This window comes from Amphiura filiformis, unplaced genomic scaffold, assembly GCF_039555335.1.
Source record: "Amphiura filiformis unplaced genomic scaffold, Afil_fr2py scaffold_76, whole genome shotgun sequence".
Taxonomy (NCBI): domain Eukaryota; kingdom Metazoa; phylum Echinodermata; class Ophiuroidea; order Amphilepidida; family Amphiuridae; genus Amphiura; species Amphiura filiformis.
In genome coordinates, this window is record NW_027305540.1 from 142,674 (window position 1) to 166,758 (window position 24,085).

The following is a 24,085-nucleotide window of genomic DNA, read 5'->3' on the forward strand; positions in this document are numbered from 1 at the left end:
CCGGACCATCAGCTTGATTTGTCATGCAAGTAAAGTGCTTCATCATCAAGAGAATGAAGAGCAAAATGGAGCAAGAAATATCTGATAAGCAGGCAGTATTTCGTGAAGGAAGGGGACTAGGGACCAAATTGTCAACATCAGGAATGTGATTGAGAAATGCAGAGAGCATAATATAGACTTCCTCTTTACATGTGCTTCATAGATTACAGTTAAGCTTTTGACTGTGTTAGCCATCCTCAGATGTAGGAAACTATGAAAAGATGGGTTTCCCAAGTCATCTTGTGGACCTGATCAGCCGTTTATATGAAGACCAAGAATCGGCAGTCAGAACAACTAGTGGGGACACAGATTGGTTCAAGATTGGAAGATGCTTACGACAGGGCTGTGTGCTATCACCAAACATATTTAGCATCTACTCTGAAGACAGCTTTGGAGGGGTTTGAAGGTGGAGTGAAGTTTGGCGGTACAAGGATTACTAACCTGAGGTACGCCGATGATACCACTTTTATTTGTAGCATCAGAGTAGAGCTGATTGATCTTTTTGAATAAATTCCTGGATCCTCGACAAGATTGGTCTAACCATCAGAAACGGCATAATGGAGAGAAAGCTGAAGTACTTTGACCATATTGTCAGGAAACATGGAGGTGTAGAAAAACAAATTTTGCAAGGGACTATGAAAGGTCGACGAGGAAGGAGACGTCCACCAACAACTTGGACTAATGACGTGAAGCTGGTTTCTAAGCAAGGAATGCAAGGTGCAACGCACTTGGTAACATATCGAGTGAGATGGCGTACTCTTGTGAAGATCACAGCAGCGCTACACAGCGCCACCTGACACAGAGAGGGAGATGGAGCCCAAATTCCAACCTTTGATCTAACCTGAGGTACGCCGATGATACCACTTTTATTTGTAGCAGCAGAGTAGAGCTGATTGATCTTTTGAAGCGCATAAAAGTGGCAAGCGAAGAAAAAGCCTTCTTCTGAACACAAAGGAGACAAAAAATAGTTTGTGATAGATGGACAGCAGATTTAGGAGGTGAAGCATTTTGAATATTACAAGAACAACTGTGCAAGGCATGTCAAGCATATGGAAAAGCCGAGGCCTATCCATTGACCTCAAGGTACGCCTACTTCGTGCAACTGTGTTTTCCATTGCTACTTACGGATGCGAGTCTTGGGCTATGACCAAGAATGTCAGGAAAAGAGTTGATGCTTTTGAGATGTGGTGTTACAGGAGGCTTCTGTAAGTGACATGGAAAGACAAGAGAATAAATTCCTGGATCCTCGACAAGATTGGTCTAACCATCAGAAACGGCATAATGGAGAGAAAGCTGAAGTACTTTGACCCTATTGTCAAGAAACATGGAGGTGTAGAAAAACAAATTTTGCAAGGGACTATGAAAGGTCGACGAGGAAGGAGACGTCCACCAACAACTTGGACTAATGACGTGAAGCTGGTTTCTAAGCAAGGAATGCAAGGTGCAACGCACTTGGCAACAGATCGAGTGAGATGGCGTACTCTTGTGAAGATCACAGCAGCGCTACACAGCACCACCTGACACAGAGAGGAGATGGAGCCCAAATTCCAACCTTTGATCTTTTCGCCAATAACTTCAACTGATTAGTTGTATGAAGGTCAAACTATATTTCTAGATCCTTGTGAGCTGAGGAATATTTTGGAATAGGTTCAAACCATTTTGAGTTTTAACCCTGTGTAAACTTCGACCATGAATTTCTCGGAACGGTCAATGCCCACTGGGCACCTGTTATAGGCCTTTTCTTAATCAATACACTTCAGATGCCAATATTTGAAACAACACATGTCAGCCATACGCAACTTTACACTCATAAGCAAGTTCTATTCCGACACAATTCAGGAGGAATGCTTTAGAGGATCAAATATATTGTCATTACCAAATAATGTTCAAATATATTTCTTTGCTACCAAAATAGCTCGGTGGTTTTATATGCATAATAAATTAATTTTTCTTACGTTCTAGTAAGAATGCACCATCCACAATATGGATCTCCATCTTCCTCCGTAGCACCGATACAACCATCACAGGTTTCATAGTAGCCACAGTTTTCAACGCGTAGTTTGAAAATCTTAAATCAGTAAAAATGAAACACAGTAAAGCACACTTGACTGGTGAAAATACAAATAAAATATACATATGAAAGGAAGATTAGCGGTTTTCTTTCGTTTCCTATTTATCTATACATTCAACATGGTTGATGTTACCTTTTGTTCAGTAAGTATTGTCAGATGTTGTTTGCCGTCTTCTGTTGTTTGCAGATGATCATCCATCAGTACAGGGCTACCTAAATTGAGCGTCTCATACATCCTACTGGTTCCGCCACCTCTAAGATGGTACTATTTAGAAAAAGCAAAGGATTTAAAATCATATGTAATTAAGTTATATCTAAGAGTAGACTTCTTTTCGTGAAGACAAGCGCACAAACATTCACAACCCCCTCCTCAACAACCCACACCACAGAAATCCAAAGAAATCCACACAAGCACCTACACCCCCGCATACACACCCCACACCCTCATGGGTCAAAGACAATATTGCTCAAAGACAATATTGTTCAAGGTTGCGATGCAGGCTTACAAAGGAATAATGTTTCTCCAAAAACAATAGCAAAGAAGTTTAAACTTAGTCCCCGATAGAGGGCAGGGCCTGAAGAATGAGGGAAATTATGGGGTAAAAAGTAAAAAGTTGAAAGCATGAAATGGGCGACGGGTGGTCTCTAAGTGATTGGTATGTGTTTTCGTTATCGACAGTAAGTCACCCAGTAGATACAGCCCGTCACCCTGAATTTAATCTAGCCCTAAGCGTAACCCTCCGGCCTGCCGGGCCATGCGGCCTTAATGTTTTTGTTGATACTAGGGCCCTATCCCTAACTCTAACCTAATAACCCATTAACCTTAACCCTAACACTAACCCACTATAAACCCTAACCTTAATATAATATTGCCCAACAGCAACCTTAATGTAAAACAGAGGCGCTATTTACTGCCGTATATTCAGTTTCAAGTAGACTGATTACGAGTATACAGTATTTTAGAGAGACCAGGTTGCATTGATCTACACCTGCCATAAAAATTAACTACTTTATAAAACTGAGTAGTTACTTTATGTGCCGGTTGTATTAGGCATATCATGATATTGCTGGTTATAAAGCAATAATATGACTTATGCATGCAATTCAGTCAAATGCACACACAACACTACATGATGGTTCTCTGATAATTGTGTTCATCAATGTAGGGCATGCAATCAATAAAAAAGCAATTTACATGTTGAATTTTAACACGGAGAAATATATACTATAGTACCTTCATAAGTTGTCCTGTTGAGGTACCAATGAAAGCAATGGTATGTTCCTCTTCTACGGTAGTGATGATTGATGACACAAGAGTTGATGGCCATTCTATGGTTGCAGTTGATTGGATAGGTTCAGTCAGTTTCCCTCTAGCAAGAGCGTAATTTGCAGCATTGCATTTTTGCTGATCAGCTAATTGAGTCGTGTCGAAACTGTTTGGATCTAGTGTCTAATGCAAGGGAGACACAAACAGGGTTTTACAGGGGCAGAATTCAAAACTGTTAATGTTCTTGCTGTCCTCATATAGAATGATTACCTAGCTGGGGGGTTTCCACCCCCCCCCCCCCCCCCGAGCTAGGTACTGTTTTTCTACCCGATTCCTCTTTCTTTCTTTCTTCTTTCTGGCAACAAAAAAAAAAAAAACGAAAATGAAATAGGGTTGATAAAGGAGATGTTAAAAGGCCCTGCACTGTTCTTTGTCCACAGACCACCGAGGCTCTTGCTACGACCCTGCTTATATTCGGTCTTAACTCTGAATCTTTATTTAATACCTAATACATAAATGTCAGTAAGATCCGAGCATGTTTCACCCAGGCAATAAATTTAACTTAACTTGAAATATCAGCAGTTAAGTTAAGGACCTATTTTTATTGAGATAATTCTATATAGTTATACAGCAAGAAATAGCAAACAAATCTATAACCTTGGTAAAACTCACAGTGGTTGGGTGAAACCAAGGTTTCTTAATATACTATAGCATAAGGCACTAGTTTAGAAAATCTATTGTCTGTGTGAAAAATGCTTAGATCTTACTGATATTTCAGCGCAATAGTAATGAATATGTACAACAGTAAAATTTTCTGAGAGTTCCATCGATTCGAGAGAGAAAAGTGAATTCGGAAAAACAGTGGAAAAAAAAAGTGAATTATTATCTTTAGCGTAGGCGATTATGTAACATTAGAGACCTTGCGAAATGGAGTTAGAAACCACAAACTTTAACGTCTAGATGATTATAGAGGATTATGTATTCAAAACCACTCTGCCATTAAAGCCGCTTGAAGTTAAAGTTAACGCGAGAATCTATAGTGTGCCGTAAATTATGATGAAATACGTCATAATTTAGAACAATAGTTTGCCTATTTCCTTATAGCCTACATAATTACCACTTATGTATTATCCAGTTAATAGACCAATTATTGGAAATCTAATTTGGTTGGGTAAAAAACATGCTACATGTTGCTGAAAATTATTGATTAAATTAGATCAAAATAATTTTTGTTCCAAACGTCACACTTGATATAATTATAGTTTTGTGTGTGCTCATGGCGTACACCAAATCAGTTTGCGGAACCAAGTTTTTAGCTTGACTTCAACGCCAAGGGATTAAGTTCCCGTAAAATGGTCTGGTTTTACTTGAGCCAGCAGTATACGATACTTCTGGAAGAGTAAAGCAGGTGTATAACATTTTATATATAACATGTCTTAGGTGGTGCCTGGTAAGAGAGGGGGTAGAGAGGAGTAGAGGGAGGGCATTGGAAGTGGACAGGGAGGTGCTTTGCTGGTAGCCAAGGGGGGGAGGGGGCTCCCCCGTGGGACATCTTGTCTTCCTTCTTGACCCTCCCCTTTTGGATGCTGGCCGCCGTGATATTTTACGCTTTTAGGCCTTTTTCTGCCATTTTAAGCCCCTTTTTTTAAAAATGTTTCCCTTTAAGAATCGGCCCATGCCCTCCTAACAGAAAAACCCTGACAAAATCACTGGGGAGGGGGAAACAGGAGTGCGAGTGGGTAATTATAGGAGGGTCAAGTTTGAGAGAGCGAGTACAGATAGAGGGGAGAAGGAGGGGGGAAATAAGGAGAATGTAGGGAAGGGGAAACAGGAGGGGAAGGGGGATAGAGATTCTGAAGGAGGGAAAAGAAATAAAGAATATGTATTTCATTAGGCTTTGCGAAGTAAATTGGAATATGAAATTGACAAAGCTGACGAGCCTTTATTAAATAATATTATATATAGGCCTATAACTATCGTAAGAATATTAATTGAAACGTATAGGGCCTAAAATAATATGATAAGCAGATTAACGCTGGGTCCCGACATAATCCATGTTGAGTGGTATCGCGAGTTCATTCATGTTTACTCAAACGAAGCTCTTAAGGTAGAGTCTTTTGTCTTGAAGTGGGACTAATAACCACTTGACTAAACAAAAGAGAGACATTTGGATGTAGTCGGTTACAAGCTCTTACACATGCCCTTCTTTTGAACGCACATTGATACACATGTCCCGAGTTTAAGCGACAAGACGCTGTTGTTGCAGTAATCAACCATACGTTCGCGTTGGAGTAAATTTGAGCAAGAAATCCAATCGATATTTCTGAAGTTGCCGTTCCAGTTAAAGTAACTTCATTCCGCAAGGTCTCTATTATCTCAATTTGTTATACCCAACAGTATGCCTCGACTATATTTATAAATACGTTTTTATAAATACGCACGTGACCCATGGGTACGACATAGACCTACAAGCGTGACCAAATCCTCATGCATTGACCACTATACAGGAAAGCATAGAAACTCTGTAGATAAATATCAACAAATTTAAGTATTAAGGGATCTAAAATGAGCGTTTATTGCGTTTCGACAGTATTTTTTGTGGGACATGAGAGCACCTCAGACCTATCGAATTGCATTCTGAATCCGAAGCATGTCTTTCTGATATCAAATAATTTTCATTTTTTGAAAATCACAATATATTACAAATTTTATGACAAATTATAAAAAATTGATATTTTTCAAATTTTTGATATATAACAGTCCTCGAAGTAAATTATATAAATCTAATGATATATTCTTAAAGTGTATGTAGCAGGGAGGAAAAGGCGACGGTCAATTGAAAATTTTGACCTTTCATATTGAAGATATGGATTTTTTTCCCAAAAAGACCTATTTTTTTTTGGTGTTCTGGGAAAAAAAATCCATATCTTCAATACGAAAGGTCAACATTTTCAATTGATCGTCGGCTTTTCATCCCACCTACATACACTTTAAGTATAAATCATCAGATTTATAAAGTTTACTTCAAGTACTGTTAAATATCAAAAATATTTTTTAATGATTTGCCATAAAATGTGTATTAAATTGCGAATTTCAAAAATCAAAATTATTTGATATCAGAAGGACATTCTTCGTATTCAGAATGCAATTCGATATGTCTGATGTGCTCTAATGTCCCACAATAAATACTGTCCAAACGTTCATACCCCAGCCCTTAATAGAATAGCAAAATTATTATACATGGGGGATTCCGAATTTGTAATATGTTATCAAAAACAGCATTTTGAAAGTATTTGACGACGGAAAAAAATATTCCACGACGGAAACCCTTTACAATAATCACAAAGTTGAACAAAATAGACGATTTTGCTGCATGTAGTCTCATGTTGTTCGCCTTTGCATTCAAATGTACAGGAAGACCACCCGCTGTGCAGAAGGTCACTTTGAGACTAAAGCGCGCTTCAGACTCCGAGTATTGTACGTACAATATTGTATGTACAATATGTACGTTATTTAATCTATTGCCATTCTATTTCCAGTAATGTTTAAGTTCTAACGAATGTTTGATGACGAAAAATCGATAATATGTTACATACAATATCTAGCAGAAATATATTATCGATTTTACGTCATCAAACATTCGTTAGAACTTAAACAGTACTGGAAATAGAATAACAATAGATTAAATAACGTACATATTACATACAATATTGTACGTACAATAAAAATCTGTATACTGCTTTACTGTCTAGAATCTGCTATGGCAGCGCGGAGGTGGTCACATGCGTATTTACAAAAACGTATTTATAAATATAGTCGAAGCATACTGCCCAATAGCATTATCGAAAAAAAACTTTTATTACAAACAAAATCAAATTCCTGTTGAACAATGGACAGATTCAAAAACTTTATTTAAAGTTCTAAGGTTGAAATGAGAATAGAGTAACAAACAGATACATATTAAGGGCTTTGGTAACAACGTTTGGACAATATTCTTTGTGGAAAATGAGAGCACATCAGATATATCGAATTGCATTCTGAATACGAAGTCCTTCTGATATCAAATAAGTTTGATTTTTTGAAATTCGCGATATTATGGTAAATGATTAAAAAATGATTAAAAAATGATGTTTGTGATATACAGTCCTCGAAGTAAACTTTATAAATCTAATGATATGAACCTAAAGTGTATGTAGCTGGGATCAATTGAAAATTTTGACCTTTCGTATTGAAGATTGAATCCTTAATGTACGGAGCATTGTCACCCTATACACGTAATAGATAACATTACTGAACAAACCCAAAATCATCAAATCATGTCCTTTATCTGGAACGTAATTCATACGAAAAATAAATGTGTGGTTAAAAACAAAGATTGGTATACTTACAATTCCGCAATTTTTTCCAATGATGTAAGACGCACCATCGTTGTTACCCGTACTCTCGTAACACGCGGCAATCGCCCTCAAGAACTTGAACTCAATATCGCTTAGTCTAAAAATGCACAATGCGGATCGACTGTCTGGTATGAAGTCCGTTAAGTCTACACTTTTGGCAAATAATCCAATGAGTACCTGTTCGTTTGTACCAAGAACTAACGAGTTGGCAAGATCTGAACCAACTGTTGTGAGATGGACCGCTTGAATCAAGTTATAGTTTTCGCCGTTATTTGTGCATTCAATTACAACCTCTGTCCTGGAGTCAAGGTCTGTACTGTCATGGCATACGCGGTTAATTTTTGACAAAACATTAGTGTATGTGCTCCCACTATCAAAACGTTGATTGGTGACAAAATATGTGAATCCATTAAAATCAAACACGTCTTTGAAATCAACTTGGAAATTATTCGCAGCAAATGTTAATTTATTATCTCCAGGTATACTCAGTATAGACGCGTCGGAAAGTCTTCGTCGGCTAAAAAATGCGATCTCTTGAAGATCTGGATCTGTAGCTCCGACATACATCATCTCCCCAACTCCATCGCTAGTGGTGTCAGGTGCAGGTGCAATGGTGTATACTGTGGTAAGATCACCTGGTGCTGCCACTCTTTGATTAACTTGCATGGAGCTCTCTATGTCGTTTGGATCTCGGATCTGGCATGTCCCTCCGTCATAATTCCCACATGTGATCAGTTTATCATTCTCAGTGCCATAGTGAATAATGAGAAGTTTGTTATGATTAACGCAATCTTCTCTATCTATATCAACCGTACATTCGATGAAAGTTGATACGCCCTTGATTACATGATAAGATGTATTTAAATGAACTACCGTATTCGAGGAACCAAGATATACATCTCCTGTCGTGTCGTGGATGACGAAATGGTTGAATTTCGGATCACACAAGACACAGTCAAGTGGTACTGAGTATGAAGAGATCTCATATGCTGATAGTCCAGCGTCTAGGCTGACAGTTGTTGAAAAATAACAGAAAGAAGTATTTGGAAGTTAGATGATTTATGCGTTACCTTCTTTTGAAAAAGTTCTATGTACCATCGCTGTCAAAATTTGACCTTAAAGGCGACAAAAATTGCGGATGGCGTTTTTTTAGTTAGTGAAGTGGTCCAGCCTGCCATAAAATGTGTTGAAAGTCCTCAAAAGGTCTTAAGGGGGTAACCATGATAAAGCAGGGGTTATATTTCAAAGCTGGTCAATTTTGAGTGTAGTTTGACCAAAGATCCTAAAAATAAGGATCTTTGGTTTGACCCACTTGCAACTGCCGTTCTCTAGTCGAAAAGGTTAGGTAAATGTCAAATGTTAGAGCCTACAGAGGTCAAAAACGGGAACGAGTTCCGATTTTAACAAAACTTTTTATTATTATTATTATTATTATTATTATTATTATTATTATTATTATTATTATTATTATTATTATTATTATTATTTTTTATTATTTTATTATTATTATTATTATTATTATTATTATTATTTACTTTGTTCTCTTTCATTTGGTACCACTCGGGGGTCATATCTTCTTGCCATATCGAGATATGGAGAGTACCCTAAATATGAATATTGACTCAGGTCTAGTGAGGAGTGTCACCCCCAGCGGGGGAAATAATATCTATTATAATTATTTCTTACTTTTATCTCTTTCATTTGACACCACTCGGTGGGGTCATACCTTCTTGACATTTTGAGATATAAAAAGGAAAATAGAATATTGACCCAGGTCTTATGATGAGTGCCACCCCGGTTGGAAAAATATTTTTATTATATTCTTTACATTTTTCTCTTTCAATTGACATCACTCAGGGGTCATACCTTCGTGACATTTCTAGATATGTCCATTTCAGACCAAAAGGTTAAGGTTAGTCAGTAAGTAAGCAAGTAACATACATTGATACAGGCTGGTACAATTTCATGTTCCAGCAAAAACATATGGCTTAAAAATTGTTTGATTGGCGTAACATAAAAAAACTTAGGGTGTTTGTTTGGTTGTTTTTGTGTTGTTGTTGGTTTTTTTTTTTGTTGGTTTTTTTTTCACTTTAAAAGCTATAAATTGTGTTTGATAAAGGCCTTGGCACTTTTTTTTTTCATCTTTTTTTTAAATCTAATTTTATTTTATTTTTTAGTTTATTTATTTATTTTTTTTTTTGCAAAAAAAAGTCAGGGTCGGGCTTATTTTTAGGATAGGTCGGGTTACGCCAATCAAACAATTTTTTTAGGCCTACCCATGATACGTTTACACTGTCTTAAATACTTTGCTACTGGAGAAATGTGGCAAAAACGTCAGCTACATGTAACCAACATGTACAATTCCTTTTCGGACTTATTTTGCGTGACAAATAATTCGAGACCAACTTTTGTTGAAGTCGGAGCACTGTTCAGTTTGTGACCACTGTAGGCCCTCAAATCTAACATTGACCCTTTTTACTTATAACTTGAGAGCGGTACGTCGCAAGTGGATCTTTTTCCGAAACATTAGGATGAGAGGAATATTTTGGTAGAACTTTTAACCTACTTTTAAATTTGAAACCGGTGTTACCCCTTATGACCTTTTGAGGATGGTCCAAGAGATAGCAAGAATTTCTTTGACAAAAATGATCAGGTGTCTTGTTATGATAGTTGGATAGAATATCCCATGGGACATCTGAAAAGTGAAGTCTTGAGTGTCGTGAGCGGTGGAGCGTGACATCAGAGGTCAATGACCTCAAATTTGACCCGTTTTCCTGTATAATTCGTATTATGCATGCCATTTATTAACAACAGCCTAGATTTTCACATTTTTGGTGTCTAATGAAAGATATTAAAATTATCTATCAAACAAAACCAATATCAATGAGATTTGAAAATGAGCCAAAAACGTCAAAATTTAGCATTTTTACAAATATTTTGCAAATTGACCTGACATAAAATTTATAATTTCCTGAAAAGCGTGAATGTATTACTTAAACATTCTTACTCAAAAACTGACCCATTATGTTCACAAAAAGATGACCAAAACAATGTGTGTGGGTAAAGTCGTTTTTGGGCAAGGACATTTAAAGTGCAATGACCTCTTAAATTTACTATGTAAAAGGTTTTCTGCACATATAGACTGTGGGCTATGCTAACCCCACTCCCCCATGGGGATTTATGGAGGCAGGTATTTTTGGGACCCTAATGCATTGAGGTTTTGAAATCCACTTGCCTGCACATTGGCCAGCGGTGGGTGAGGCGGTGAGGGCGCTTTTTTTCAAAATGGCCGCCAAAATCACAAAAATCAACATAACTAGGACAGTGAAGCTCCTAGCAGCATAATTATAATGTCTACACCCATGTTTTTAGGGTCAAGGAATCCTATAGTATCACTTACATCAACAAGGGACCTAAATTTCCAAGATGGCTGCCAAAATTTCAAAATGGCCGACATTGAAAATGAAAATTATCTATATCTCAGTCCTTGAAGCTCCTGCAAGCATAATTTTGATGACTATACCCATGTTTGCAGGATCAAGGAGTCCAATAAAATCACTAAGAACAGCCCAGGACACAAATTCTATGATGGCTGCCACTGAATTTTAAAATGGCTGCCATTTAAATCAATTTTGTCTATATCTCAGTCGTTGAAGCTCTAAGGAGCATGTCTCTGATGCATTATGCAGTATTGTCGGAATCAAAGATTCCAGCCAATACATTTAGGTTTTGAAATCCGCTTGCCTTCACATTGGCCAGCGGTGGGTGAGGCGGTGAAAGCGCTTTTTCAAAATGGCATCAATAATGACACCATAAATAATCAACGACATGTCTATTACCTAAACACAAGAAGTATCAAAGCCTTAATAGTATAAGTGGGTAAGTGCAATAGCTGTCCTGTGAACATTTGGCAATATATTATATATTGTACTCATATACACATGTCAGCTACATATGGCAGCTATTGCACTTACCCACTTGAGCACTCAACAGTCGATGTCCCAACTCCAAGATCAACGACTAATCTAATCATATTCAGTAAATCTATTTGTAAAAGGATTAATTCTAGGAAAAAATGAAACGATAGCTAAGAGTAGCTTGATGACGTAGCTCCCAGTTGCTGATTGGTGCTGGGTTTACTGTACTGGTGATACCGGTGTTGATACAGTAGCTCCCAATTGCTGGTTGGTACTGGGGTATCTATCTACTGCTGGTATTGGTGATGATAAAGTAGCTACCAACTGATTGTTGCTGGGTTTAGCTATCTACTGCTGATATTGGCGTTGATGAAGTAACTTCCTATTGCTGATAGGTGTTGATGAAGCAGCTTTCTATTGAAGTAAATGTTCATTGGCGCTAAGGTAGCCATCTACTGCCAATATTGGTGTTGACGAAGTAGCTACCAATTGCTGCTTGTTGCTGTATTAGCCATCTACTGCTGACATTGGTGTTGATGAAGTAGCTTCCTTTTGCTGATTGTGTTGATGAAGTAGCTTTCAATTGTTCACTGGCGCTACGGTAGCTACCTACTGCTGATATTGGTGTTGATGAATAAGCTTTCAATTGTTCATTGGCTCTAATTTAGCCATCTACTGCTGATATTGAAGAAGTAGCTTCATATTGCTGATTGCTGCTGGTTTAGCTATCTACTGCTGATATTGGTGTTGATGAAGTAGCTTCCAATTGCTGATTGTTGTTGATGAAGTAGCTTTCAGCCTAATTGTTCATTGGCTCTAAGCTAGCTATCTACTGCTGATATTGGTGTTGATATAGTAGCTCCCAATTGCCGATTGTTGCTAATGTAGCTATCCACTACTGATATTGGTGTTGAAGAAGTAGCTTCCAATTGCTGATTGTTTCTAAGCTAGCTTTCAACTGCTGATATCTGTGTTCGTGAAGCAGTATTGCTGATTGGTGCTTACTGGTGTCAATGGCGTTTATGAGGTAGCTCCCTATTGTTGACAGGTGTTGGGGTATCTACTGCTTATATTATAAAATTAGATTTTTTTAAACTATTCAACTGAAATCACGGTTTTGAGAGGCAACAGTTTCACACCTTATCCTAGGTGCATCTTCAGGCCGTCTGTTGGAAGCTACTTCATCAACATCAATATCAGTAGTGGATAGCTACATTAGCAAAAATCAGCCATTGGGAGCTACTATATCAACACCAATATCAGCAGTAGATAGCTAGCTTAGAGCCAATGAACAATAAGGCTGAAAGCTACTTCATCAACAACAATCAGCAAATTAGAAGCTACTACATCAACACCAATATCAGCAGTAGATGGCTACATTAGAGCCAATGATGAACAATTGAAAGCTTATTCATCAACAACAATATCAGCAGTAGGTCGCTACCTTAGCGCCAGTGAACAATTGAAAGCTAATTCAGCAACACAATCAGTGCAGCAAAAGGAAGCTACTTCATCAACACCAATATCAGCAGTAGATGGCTAACACAGCAACAAGCAGCAATTGGCAGCTACTTCGTCAACATCAATATTAGCAGTAGATGGCTACCTTAGCGCCAATGAACATTTACTTCAATTGAAAGCTGCTTCATCAACACCAATCAGCAATAGGAAGTTACTTCATCAACGCCAATATCAACAGTAGATAGCTAAACCCAGCAACAATCAGTTGGTAGCTACTTTATCATCACCAATACCAGCAGTAGATAGATACCCCAGTACCAACCAGCAATTGGGAGCTACTGTATCAACACCAGTATCACCAGTACAGTAACCCCAGCACCAATCAGCAACTGGGAGCTACGTCATCAAGCTACTCTTAGCTATCGTTTCATTTTTTTCCTAGAATTAATCCTTTTACAAATAGAGTTACTGAATATGATTAGATTAGTTGTTGATCTTGGAGTTTGGACATCGACTGTTGAGTGCCCAAGTGGGTAAGTGCAATAGCTGCCATGTGTAGCTGACATGTGTATATGAGTAAAATATATAAAATAAAACAAACGAAGACGGGAAACAGTTGTACAGCAAATTTTCGGTACTGGGCGTACCTTCTTCAGGCTTTATTACATATATGAAATGACACAAGAAAACAATCTAAAAAACAAGCAAGAAAATTAATGCGTAACGCGTAAAAAAACAAGCATAAAAAGATCGCGACTTAAAAAAAACGCAGTGTGATAGCGCATCTATAAAACGCGCGCGTGAAAAAGAGGGGGGGACCTATTCAATAAGATTAAGGCCTTCGGGTTGAAGGGAATGAAGTTTGTTGATCCAGAATTTCTCGCGCTGCTGACGTCTATATTTGGATTGGCGACCAAGTGATTCAATGACCGTGACTTTGACATCATCGATGCTATGATCAGGAAGGGAAAAGTGCACGGCAACTGGCTTGTCTGCGTGTTTGGCGTGGTGCTTGATGGTACATATAAAATATATAATATATTGCCAAATGTTCACAAGACAGCTATTGCACTTACCCACTTATACTACTAAGGCTTTGATACTTCTTGTGTTTAGGTAATAGACATGTCGTTGATTATTTATGTGTCATTATTGATGCCATTTTGAAAAAGCGCTCTCACCGCCTCACCCACCGCTGGCCAATGTGAAGGCAAACGGATTTCAAAACCTAAATGTATTGGCTGGAATCCTTGATTCCGACAATACGGCATAATACATTAGAGACATGCTCCTTAGAGCTTCAACGACTGAGATATAGACAAAATTGATTTAAATGGCAGCCATTTTAAAATTCAGTGGCAGCCATCTTGGAATTTGTGTCCTGGGCTGTTCTTAGTGATTTTATTGGACTCCTTGATCCTGCAAACATGGGTATAGACATCAAAATTATGCTTGCAGGAGCTTCAAGGACTGAGATATAGATAATTTTCATTTTCAATGTCGGCCATTTTGAAATTTTGGCAGCCATCTTGGAAATTTAGGTCCCCTGTTGATGTAAGTGATACTATAGGATTCCTTGACCCTAAAAACATGGGTGTAGACATCATAATTATGCTGCTAGGAGCTTCACTGTCCTAGTTATGTTGATTTTTGTGATTTTGGCGGCCATTTTGAAAAAAACGCCCTCACCGCTTCACCCACCGCTGGCCAATGTGCAGGCAAGCGGATTTCAAAACCTCAATGCATTAGGGTCCCAAAATACCTGCCTCCATAAATCCCCCTGAGGGGAGTGAGGTTAGCATAGCCCACAGTCTATATGTGCAGAAAACCTCTTACATAGTCAATTTAAGAGGTCATTGCACTTTAAATGTCCTTGCCCAAAAACGACTTTACCCACACACATTGTTTTTGGTCATCTTTTTGTGAACATAATGGGTCAGTTTTTGAGTAAGAATCTTAAAGTAATGCACCCACGCTTTTCAGGAAATTATAAGTTTTATGTCAGGTCAATTTGCAAAATACTAGTATTGGTAAAAATGCTAAATTTTGACGTTTTTGGCTCAAAATTAGGGTCGAAACATTTTCAAATCTCATTGATATTGGTTTTGTTTGATAGATAATTTCAATATCTTTCATTAGACACCAAAAATGTGAGGCTGTTGTTAAAAAACGGCATGCATAATACGAATTATACAGGAAAATGGGTCAAATTTGAGGTCATTGACCTCTGACGTCACGCTCCACCGCTCACGACACTCAAGACATCACTTTTCAGATGTCCCATGGGATGTTCTATCCAACTATCATAACAAGACACCTGGTCATTTTTGTCAAAGAAATTCTTGCTATCTCTTGGACCGGACCATCGACACCTTTTACGAAAGTACATACTTAAGAATCGGAATCAGCCTCCAAATTGACCAAGGACCATTCTCAAACAGACTGTAGCTCTCAGTGTAGACTTTTAAATTTGGCACCTCTCAATGGCCCTAACTATTTCAATCAAATAAATTTCTAACACAGTTATCCCGATGATCATTTCTTGAGCCGGTCAATGGGAAGACTTTAAACTTTATATACATATATAGTTGCTCTAAATTATGTGCATATCGGGCCAAAATGATGCACACGGGGAATAAGTTTACCACCCCACGCTACCACCACCACTAATCAATGCCAAAAATATATTATTTTATAGTTTTATGTAATTTGTCATTAGTGGTGTCAACTAAACTACCTTGGAGAAGAATTCGTATCCACAAACTTAACTCCAGTTTCAGTAGAACGAATAGACAAAAGCGGCGTTACAGGATCTGAAAACCAAATGATAATTGTGTGCGGTTAACTTCACGAATACACCATTTTAGTCATGATGACATTATTATTATTATGTGAGCCCAAAGGCCTCACATATTGTTATTGGTACAGAAACGGGTCTGTTCGCAATCTGCTTTTATAAGGTAGATTTATGTTCTACAATTTCTTGCTGCGTCAACTGTGGTTACATAGAGACACCCGTTTATTTTGGACTTGAACGGGTATCTAACATTACAACAAGTTGCCACAGACTGAGTGACAAACTTTAATGAGCTGTGACATCATGCATCACCCAATTTACATCTCACCGTCCACAGCCAATATAATTGGCACCATGTGCTAGAAAAATATTTAATAGTGTAATTATATGCTAATAACCACTTTCCTTGCTCCACAGTGTATCGGGAACTAACCCTTTGTTATGCTAAATAGCCTTCCCAATTTTACGTGTTGAAGGCCACACTCTCTACACCTCGGTAAACATCATAAGAGAAGCTAGACAGGGATTTCTAGCGCACTTGTGTAAATGGTTTGCCAAATATGGGCATTATGACCAATATTTATGAATATTGCATAGTACATAAAGGGAAAATAGCCGGATGGTGTCCAAATTTGGCTCGAATATACCTTATGGTAGACGTCGTCATCCGCAGCCTTGGTTCACTACGAAACAGTGAAAATGCTTGGTTGAAATTACATCGGTACCTGAGTCGGTTTTTTAAGTTTTTTAATTTTGTTGCATGAAGATAACAATTCAAATCAATATTAATTGTGATATTTTTGGCCTAAATACATTTGTTTAGCAAGATACGGCTTTCGAAAGGAGTGGATATGTGCAGTTGGCCAAGCCTATACCCTTGAGTGTGCGATTATTACATAGTCAATTCACCACACACGGGTGAATAGGAGATAAATGTACTCTAACTTTTTCTAATGATGAGAAATTCGCGAACAAGAGAGGCTCGGCAAACTGTCATAAATGGCGCACAATGTTCATATTGTAGCCCAATAATACACCCAGAAGCAATATTTTGGCGTCATATTGGGCTATTAAATCACGGGTCTAGCAACCCTATGTCACAGATCTGTGTAAACCCATGGAAGTAATACACATGGTCAAATACTACATCAAAGTGAGTATCATACTTGCCGCGATACTGAACAAAAGCAGTACAGGTGAAAGTGGAACAATTGAGTCAACGCATGGTCAACGTGTACCATGTCTAAAATCAAAGTTCCCGCTTAAAAATCAATAGCAGTACGAGGTCGTGTACTAAGTCCTGACAATGGGCTGTGTTATATTACCGCAGTGCGTGACTAGTTTTATGAACACAAACAGATTTTATAAAATCCCTATGTAATGGTCAGAATGCTATCAGTTTAATTTATACAATTTTATTAAAAGTATGTAATTATGTGAAAACCTACCGATTAAATGTATATATATGCTAGACCCTCAGATAGCAGTTTTAAAACAGAAAATGAAATGAAATACAATTTATTTTACGCAAAATGTAAAGATAATACCCGACTCTCGAACATTCTGGTCAACAGCTATTTCGGGCAGCCCCGGGCACACAAATAGATGCGGGATTCATTTTATAATGTAAAGCATGTGCCAAGTGCGCATATCAAATATTACCGCTAATTAGCGGTTTAGATGTAAATGCATGATTTCCAATATTTTGAAGTTTAAGAAAATCTGTAAGTATAGGGTAGAAATCGATGTTTTGATTGGATTTCTGTAATTATGGATTACAAATCTAACATCCCTGTCACTTTTTTCCGAATAAAAACAACATACTTGAAACATAATCAAGAAAAACACGATTTTTGCTCAAAATAATAAACCTGTAAATAAACGAACTGGCAATAAAGGCGGCAAGTCTGATCCACATCAAAGACACGCTGACTACATTGTTATCACAATAGCTTGATACGTACCCTCTATAGAATGTTACGTAAATATTTCAATAGGTGTTGGATCGACCAGCTTCCATGTCTCTAAAGGTGGGTTTACACGATGAAATTTCCATTGCAAGGCCCATTACTTAGTGGGTGAGATTATGTGCTCACTGACCATGAAGCTGTGCAATTGATCGAAATACACGAAGCAATATGTGGCCATGCAATTCCATGAGCGTGGTCATAGATTTGGGGATATACTCAAAACATATTTAGTGGTTAAATTTTCATAATCATATCAAAATGGCACCTGTGCTGTCCAGGGCTATAGTTCTTTTTTTCTTATCGTGCTTCATGTTCCTCGTACAGATCAAGGAATTTCCGTGCCATAGGTGTTGCTTTGGAATTGGCCATGATGTTTTATTTGACAGCAACATCATAGGCCTACAATGTAGCCTACAATGTTGGTGAATCAAGTTGGTCCCTACATTTCCCAAATGAATGCAGCGACCAGCTGGTGTTCATTCAGCTGATTGGCTGAAGGAGGTTAGATTGCATGCAACAACCTTGAAAGTAGAGCATGTCGCTACCTTTTTGCCTGTTGCTTGGGGGATTAATTTGCCTGATGCTTGGGGGATTAATTCCTTGCAAATCCAAAATACACGGTGCAATCTTTTTCCAAGGTCTGTGCAACAGGCAATTGCATGGAAAATTGCATCGTGTAAACCGGCCTTTACTTCCATGGTTGCACACAATCAGTTCCTTTTATCATCGCTACATTTAATTTTGTCCTGGTTAACCTCGATTCGTTACTATGTTTGTATAGAGGTTGTGCGTGAAATTATTGATTGGTTCCAAACAAAGAATTTGAACCGGTGTCCTTCACCGTAATCATGGTGCAGTACAGTCCATTCAATCAAATGTTGTCATCAACCTATTTGATCGAAGTGCATTTGTTATGTGTGTGAGGCGAACTGTCGCGGTAGATTGCAATCATGCTTTTGTTGAATGGGTTTGAGTAGTCCGCCATATTTGCAGTGTGATAAATCATACGCACAAGCTCTATTTATTATAGAGTAGGCCGACCTATTCGCGTAACATGTTTAAGAAAAATATAGAATTGGAGGACACACGCTTCATAAAAACTTGGGGTTTAACTCATTTATTTTTTGAAAATATTTTAATATTAAAAGTTTTTTCTTTCTTTCTTTCTTTCTTTTTCTTTCTTTTTCTTTCTTTCTTTCTTTCTTTCTTTTTCTTTCTTTCTTTCTTTTTTTAATTTTTAATACAGGCCTATAATTATATTTATTTTATTTATTTTATTCATCATTATTTATTATTAATGAGTATTCATTCATTTATTCGTTTATATATTTATTTTTATTTATCAGTATTTGTTTAAATATTCATTTATTTATTTTCTATTCGTTAATTGATTTATATATTGCCGTTTGTCAGGTTTATGTTTTTTATTCAGTTTATTCAAAGTTTTTGTTTATTTATCCATAAATATTAATTTATTATTTATTTACATTAAATGTGTATTATTTCATTAAATCATCAATGAGAATTCGATTGATGAATTGATGTATAATCATCAATCGATGGGTATTTGATCTTACAATCAATCAGCAGTGGCGGATTATAAACGAATGCAATTTGTAATTGAATTAATGAATGAATGATTGATAGATTGGTTAATTGAGAGACTGATTAATTTGAGATTTATGAATTATGAGCGATCAGTGACTATTTGGCTGACTGATTGAGATTGCCCGATCTAAGACCATAAAGACCTACCAATTGAGAGACTGATTATAAGTTGAGTGGTTGCTTGACTCGATTACTTGATTGATTGATATTTTAACACCAAGATACGGTACATTAATTGCGAGACTACAATGTAATTTGTTAATAATTGATCGATTGATCAAACGAATTGATTGATGATTGATGAGTAGTTTATTGATTGAACGACTATTAATTCATCGATATATCAATCTAATCAAAGTTATTGTGATTATAAAAAGTGTGATTGATTGATTGGGTGACCATATCAATTAATTGATTAATCAATCAATTCATTAAATGGTTCTGATTGTTTTCTTGATTGTTTGTTGAATGCTTATTGGGCGGATGTTGGTTGAATGAACCAACGATTGAGTGATTAATTAAAGAATCCCTTGAACTAATTTTTCACCCCTAGCATGCAAATTGACCTTGGACTTGTCGAGCGTCATAACTTGGTAACTATGTCCTACGTGCAAATATGTTACATTTTTTTTGTGATCCTTAGACCCAGACAAATAATTTTACATGTTTTAGTGAATTTGGAGCATGTTTAATTTTTGCCCCCTATATGACTATGACATGAGCAATGCGCATGTAGGGTGTTTGAGGGTCTTTATTGAGGGTCACGGAGTTCTAATATAGCTTGCTAGACAAAAGTTTTGAATTCAGCATACCCGAATCAAACAAAACAATTTGGTTGCCAGCTTTTACGCGAACTTACCACTTCATAACTTGATGCTTAATGTGGCTAATATAATTATGACGCATGACGACACTGTTTCACAAAATAATTCAACCAATGTATTTCTTTTATGTTTGTTTACTTGTTTGTTTGTTATAGTCACGATTTACTAACTGGGTAAGACATTTCCAAAATAGAGCCAGACTAATATACCCGGCTAATATAATTATGTGAACACTGCTTTTACAAAATAATTCAACATGATATCACGATTTAGGCCTCTATCGAAACTCAGCGACTTCAAAAGTGTGAAGTGTTTTGATCCATACAATCTCAAAATCAATCGATTGAGATGATTAGCGTACTCATCCCAGTTACATAACAGATGCGGTTAAATGATGGGGCGGGGTTACCAACCATATTTGGAGTCATTGCGTTGTCATCAACTGGGTTGGTTCAGGTCACTGCTTATGGTAATTCGAGTGCGCTGCTGGGGGTAGAGCTCGAATGTGTAAGGACCAACGCCTGACGGCGTTGATTATTGTGCTAAATATTGCGTTGGTCCTGTATGGACTAGTGAAAACTGACGCATGACGCGATTCGTCAGCTGTTTCAAAAATCAATTGTCACTAATGTATTTCTTTATGTTTGTTTACTTGTTTGTTTGTTATAGTACACAATATACTAACCGGCTGTACATGTTACACCATTTCCACTGTAACCGGTACGACATGTACATGTGAAGGAACCAACAGGGGTATCGGTGCAATCAGCATTTGGGTCACAGTTATGAGTACCTAAAGTGCATTCATCAACATCTGTACAAAATGATATGTAAAAATAAAACTTTTTATTTCGAAATGGATCATTAAAGTCCTTTGATTTACGTATCTCTGCGACAACTGACATTTACTAGCAAAGAATCAATAACGCTTGAAAAAATTGTCTTTGCTTGAAAACATATATAAGTATCATTTTAAACGATCACTTCACGATTATTCGTACTGAAACGAATGTGTTTTAAAAACGTAGATCTATCATAGTAGGTTAGTTATTTGCTTCATTTTGTATTCTTATGTATTTTTACTGTGCTCAATTTGTGTCATCACCCCCGCCGCCGGGGTCTTAATGAAATGATGGTGGGCTACAAAATCATTTGTGTAATGTAATGTAAAATAGTAGATTATTTATTTTGCTTTATTATTTTGCTTTCTTGTGTATTTTTACTGTACTCAAATTGCGTCATCACACCCACCGTGGTCTTAATGAAATGATGGTGGGCTACAAAATCATTTGTGCAATGTAATGTAAAGAAGGAATGAATTTCTATAGGAATACACCATCAACAAAAGGTAGTTTGACTCGCGTATGGATGATAATATTTTGAGATAAATAGAATGACGATATGGTACAAAATATACTAACCAGTACATGTTACTCCATTTCCACTGTAACCGTCTTGACATGTACATGTGAAGGAACCAGACGGGATATCGGCGCAATCAGCATTTGCGTCACAGTTATGAGTACCTAAAGTGCATTCATCAACATCTGTACAAAATGGTATGAAATAAAGTATTTATTTCAAATTGGCGTATTAAAAGTCATTGTAAGGAATTAGCACCTTTTGTTGTGTAAAATCAGTGAAAACTGACGCATGACGCGATTCGTCAGCTGTTTCAAAAACTGTCACTAATGTATTTCTTTATGTTTGTTTACTTGTTTGTTTGTCTTTAAAGCAAACATTACTTTCAAAACCTGAGTCGTTTCGTAAAGTATATGGGTATTTGAATACAGGCTTTGTTGTACACATCTCTATGGGACTGCTTTTTAGTAGCATGGAATCAATTACGCTTAACAAAATTGCCTTTGAAAACATATATGAATTATATTTAAACAACCACATCACAAATATTGGTACTAAAACGAATGTATTTGAAACATACAGTTATAGTTTTTGGTTTAATTATTTTGTATTTATGTGATTTTACTATGTTCCCAATTGTGTTACCTTACCCACCGTGGTCTTAAAGGCATGGTGGTCTACAAAACCCTGTGTGTAATGTAATGGTAAGGAAGCAAATTAATTTCGAAACGGATACACCTTGAACAAAGTACAGTTTGACTGGTGTATGGGTGACAATAATTTGAAATAAGTGGAATGGCGATATAGTACACAATATACTAACCGGCTGTACATGTTACACCATTTCCACTGTAACCGGTACGACATGTACATGTGAAGGAACCAACAGGGGTATCGGTGCAATCAGCATTTGGGTCACAGTTATGAGTACCTAAAGTGCATTCATCAACATCTGTACAAAATGATATGTAAAAATAAAACTTATTTCGAAATGGATCATTATAGTCCTTTGATGTACGGATCTCTGCGACACTGACATTTACTAGCATAGAATCAATAACTTCTTATGCATGGAATTGTACTTTGTTCGCAATTAACTCCTATCCATCCTTCCATACATGTGCATTCATTCCATCTACATGGTCTCCACATTGTCCTCCATTCAAACATGGCAGACTAAATCAATCATTGTACATGTCTATGTAATAATATAAAAAAACATAATAAACTGTAACAACTCGCATAGTATATCCCGAGTCTTAATGAATGTTCGGAACATCATTTGTGATTATCATTATGCAGTGGATGATTTATTTGACAACAGAGAGGTTTCTTATGATTTTCCTTTACGCCAAATTGTGTCCCACCACCGTTCGTTCTTAATGAACATAATGACGGGCTACAAAATCATTTGACTCAAACATTCATACGTACCACTGTATAACTCAAAAGGACATACAGCCATTAAAAAAGGTTTGAGTTTGAATTTTGATAAGGAATGACGATATGTACAAATTAACAACTCCATTACCACTGTAACCAATACAATTGAAGGAACCAGATCGGCAATCAGCATTTGCGTCATTATGAGTACCTAAAGTGCATTCATCAACATCTGTAAAAATGCTATGATATAAAGCGAACAAACTTGTTTAAACGTAAAACCATCAGACGCGAATTATCATATGTTACTTAAAACACACCTCTTCCTGCGGGTATTTCAGTTAACTCTTCAGTAGAGGGACATGTCAAACAAACAAGATCATTGCCGGTCTTTGCTGCCACAGAAGAAAAGTGAATCAACATCTCTACAAAATCAAAGACACACTCATAGTCTTGGGTTGCTGTTAGATCTGGAAGTTGCCCCACAGTCACAGTAATCTGTTTGAAATTGTTGAAACATTACTAAATTATTTTCGGAAAATTCAAAATATGCATTACAGACTAATTATTCCTGAAACGAATTATTTTAAAAACGTAAAGATATCAATAGTAGGTTTTTAGGTTTCTTTATTATTTTGCTTTCTTATGTATTTTTACGTTTCAAATTGTGTCATTTCAATAAATGATGGTGAGCAAAAATCGATTACTAATCATCGTGTGAATCTGAACATGTCAACATATTGTATGATTGAATGCATACCACTATATTGGATATGAATGGTTTCCAAATTACTGGCCACATTAGACATCATTATTTAGTTAACTCCTTAATTTAGATGCACTAATATTATCGATTAACCAGCAAATCTGTATAGTATCATAATTTATATTAAATTTATTTGAATTTGGTGACAAGCTATTGTTTCAATTTTAAAGATTTTATATTGGAAAATGTTGAGCTTTAGAAACAGATTAGCAGACATACCGAT

The 24,085-nt window shown here is 36.9% G+C and overlaps 1 protein-coding gene across 1 annotated transcript in view; it reads right to left on the reverse strand.

Annotated features, from left to right (window-relative positions):
• Window positions 1–24,085, reverse strand: part of LOC140144732 (uncharacterized) — a 74,282-nt gene that overhangs the window by 5,417 nt on the left and 44,780 nt on the right. The window contains exons 9-16 of the mRNA XM_072166542.1: window positions 22,537–22,665; window positions 21,773–21,898; window positions 21,037–21,165; window positions 15,890–15,965; window positions 7,766–8,783; window positions 3,345–3,560; window positions 2,244–2,375; window positions 1,995–2,107 (exon numbers count right to left, since the gene is read on the reverse strand). Of these exons, the coding sequence (XP_072022643.1) occupies window positions 1,995–2,107; window positions 2,244–2,375; window positions 3,345–3,560; window positions 7,766–8,783; window positions 15,890–15,965; window positions 21,037–21,165; window positions 21,773–21,898; window positions 22,537–22,665 (1,939 nt within the window). The remainder of the gene's footprint in view (window positions 1–1,994; window positions 2,108–2,243; window positions 2,376–3,344; window positions 3,561–7,765; window positions 8,784–15,889; window positions 15,966–21,036; window positions 21,166–21,772; window positions 21,899–22,536; window positions 22,666–24,085) is intronic.